General features: G+C 41.2%; 1 protein-coding gene across 1 annotated transcript; it reads right to left on the bottom strand.

Moving 5' to 3' along the window:
• Positions 1 to 1,095: 1,095 nt before the first annotated feature.
• LOC102410792 (histone H3.3A-like) lies at positions 1,096 to 1,853 on the bottom strand. Its single transcript, XM_025292207.3, has one exon. It carries the CDS (start codon positions 1,848 to 1,850, stop codon positions 1,440 to 1,442), a length of 411 nt encoding a protein of 136 aa, XP_025147992.3. The 5' UTR covers positions 1,851 to 1,853; the 3' UTR covers positions 1,096 to 1,439.
• Between the last annotated feature and the right edge of the window lie 1,479 nt (positions 1,854 to 3,332).

Here is a 3,332-nt window from a genome sequence, read left to right as displayed (position 1 = left end):
GAATAGGACATCAACTGACTTTAATGACTAGTCTTACATAGTTATATTCTTTTCTCCCTTGTTTAATTTTAAAGGACTATCCCCATTCTTAAAACAAAATATCACAAAGATGTGACAGTTTCTGGGCATCACAACTGTCCATATCTTACCAAATCAGGCTCTGATTCTATGTAGATTATTCTTTTTTTTTTTTTAATAAACAAGTTTATTTGTAAATTTAGTCAACATACATAATTGACCTAAAAACTTCAATAGAAGGATAAATTTTAAAACCACTTGGAAAGCCATCTCTATGAAGTGATTTTTCCCAGAACCTATGCCACATGAACACCATTTTAACTGGCAGAGGTTCCATAAGCTGAAGCTGTGTCCCTCCCAGCAAGTTCACCCTAACGGTTATAATACAAACCCCACAAGGAAAAAAAGTTCTGTATTGTTCCCCTTGGTAGAGAAAAGTTCAACCTAGTTATGAGACCAATCACAACATAAAGAAAAGCTGGGCTAACTACTATATTAGTAACAGATGATGCTGGTGTGAATAACTTGTATTATAGTCTAGAGCCCTTATAAATAAATCCCCCTCCCCGTTAGTGTCTGCATTATCAGCTAGAAGGTTAGTTTAACATGTGGTAGAATGAGGACTTATGCAAGGTATAACGCGCAAAGCATTTTACTACATAAACAAGTGCAGTCTACTCAGGAGCTCTAAATTACACACCTTAAAAACAACACTCCCCACCACATGTCAATGTAAAACATTTAATTTAAAAATGTTGACACTACAATATATAAAATAGCTATTATAAATGCACATAGTGTATTCTATAGCTGCCAGGTTTACTTTTTTTTTTTTAAGGAAACTGTAAGTTACACTGCACCTGCTTTCTCCTTTCTCCATGAGTGCCCCCTCTTCCAGAAAGATGAGTACAGAGGGTGGTGGGCTTTGTGTGAGGTGAGATTCATTACTCTGTTTTACATAGGAATAGTGCCGTGGGGGAATTCTTTGCAAACCCAGCACAAAGTCTTGAAAAAGCCCACATTCTATCACAGTGATGTATGGTCAGATTTAACAGCCCCAGTTGTTAAACACTTGGATCAAGTCATAACCAGTTTTATTGCAAAAGGACCCTGTACACATTTATCAATTCTAGTACCTTAATAGCTACCCAACAAGTCATTAACATACAGAAACATGCATCATGAGAAGCAAGAAATATCACCCATCCCTTCTGCATATTAGCAACTTGTCACTCCTGAGCAACAGTACTCACATCACTGAGGTCTGTGAACAGTCACTTTTCGCATTCATCCTGAGTGAAAGATGGAATGACTTAAGTACAAATGCAACATATTATAAACAATTTCTTACAAAAAAGTCACAAATTAAACCGAAGTATTTTACAGAATTTACTACAAAACACCATAAAAACTACATTCACTTAAGCTCTCTCTCCCCGTATCCGGCGAGCCAACTGGATGTCTTTGGGCATGATGGTGACTCTCTTAGCGTGGATGGCACACAGATTAGTATCTTCAAACAAACCCACCAGGTACGCTTCGCTAGCCTCCTGCAGCGCGCCGATGGCGGCACTCTGGAACCTCAAGTCGGTTTTGAAATCCTGGGCGATCTCCCTCACCAACCTCTGGAAAGGCAGTTTCCGGATCAGAAGCTCGGTGGATTTCTGGTAACGACGGATTTCTCGAAGCTCAACAGTCCCGGGCCTGTAGCGATGAGGTTTTTTTACCCCGCCAGTAGAAGGGGCGCTTTTCCTGGCCGCTTTGGTCGCCAGCTGCTTGCGGGCCGCTTTCCCACCCGTTGACTTACGAGCAGTCTGCTTGGTTTGGGCCATTTTCTTTTGCCTAACGCCAAAGTTTTAGGCTGCTTCTTCGACCACCGCGCCGCCGCTGCTGCCCAAAGAGCCACAGTAGCTGAAACACGGGAAAAGCTCCTTCCAACGAACGACCAAACCGCTCTGCCTATGTAGATTATTCTGAGACCATAGGTTAACTAGGAGGATTTTGCAGCCTTTAAGATGATGTTTGGCTTTTGCTTAACATTTTACATGGTACCTAAAGTGCCCTTAAATTTAGAGAATGAAATTTTGAATCACTAGCCCAGTGATTAAGAGCTTTATAAAATGTCATATTTTATGGAAAGAAATGAATAATTGCAGTTTCTTATTTACAGTGACCTTAATGATTTCCCTCAGTGATGGGGCAATTAGCTCTTTAAAGTTCAAAGCTAACTTAGATGGTGAGATACTGGGTCACGTGTGTGAGTGGAGTTTTCATCTGATGGGAAGCTTTATGAGAGAGCTTTGGGGTTAGACTTACTAGTCTGGTGTTGACTCTTGGTTTTGCCATTTGCAAGCTGTGTGGAAGTGCTAGCAAAAGATTTGACTTTCGTGTCAAAAGCAGAAAGGTAATAATAATAATAGTACTTCCCTCTTAAGGTGGTTGGGTTTCCCTGGTGGCTCAGATGGTAAAGAATCTGCCCGCAATGCAGGAGACCCAGGTTCTATCCGTGGATTGGGAAGATCCCCTGGAGAAGGGAATGGCAAACTGTTCCAGTATTCTTGCCTGGAGAATTCCATGGACAGAGGAGCCTGGTGGACTACAGTCCATGGGGGTTGCAAAGAGTCAGATATGACTGAGTGACTAACACTTTCACTTTCACACTTTCATAAGGTTGTTATGAGCTTGAAATGGTATACTTAGCTTAAAGCGTTCAATTAGCACTCAGTAAAGGTCAGATATTACTCTCTGTCTATGAAGTAGCTCTACTTTTCTTTTCTTTTTTCTTTGGCATTGGCATGCCGTTGACCAGGAATTACGGGAGGGACCCTGAGGACTAACTATTTCAGTATCTACTCCTCAGGATTCCCCCTTTCTTCCCCTTCTCTTCTTTCCTCCTTTCCAGACTGGCAGTGCTGGGGAAGGCAGTCTTCCTAATTTGTTGCCCCTTTCATTTTCGGAGTTTTGATATTACTTCCTAAGAGAAAGCAGAGTTTAACAACCATGGTGAAGTGACAAAGCTTAAATTCAACAGAGTTCTTACAACCGTGATCCCTGGCATGATATTTGCCTCCCTCACAGAGATATCTCCTCTCATTTAAACTATTTAATGGCAAAAGCACCTGCTTTCTCCTTTCTCCATGAGTGCCCCCTCTTCCAGAAAGATGAGTACAGAGGGTGGTGGGCTTTGTGTGAGGTGAGATTCATTACTCTGTTTTACATAGGAATAGTGCCGTAGGGGAATTCTTTGCAAACCCAGCACAAAGTCTATTATGTAATTAATTTATCAAATTCAAAAAGTACGTCTGGTTGCTTAG

Source organism: Bubalus bubalis, chromosome 9 (genome assembly GCF_019923935.1).
Source record: "Bubalus bubalis isolate 160015118507 breed Murrah chromosome 9, NDDB_SH_1, whole genome shotgun sequence".
NCBI classification, from domain to species: Eukaryota; Metazoa; Chordata; class Mammalia; order Artiodactyla; family Bovidae; genus Bubalus; species Bubalus bubalis.
Note: the sequence above shows the minus strand (reverse complement) of the source record. Positions and strands in the feature narration are given on the sequence as shown.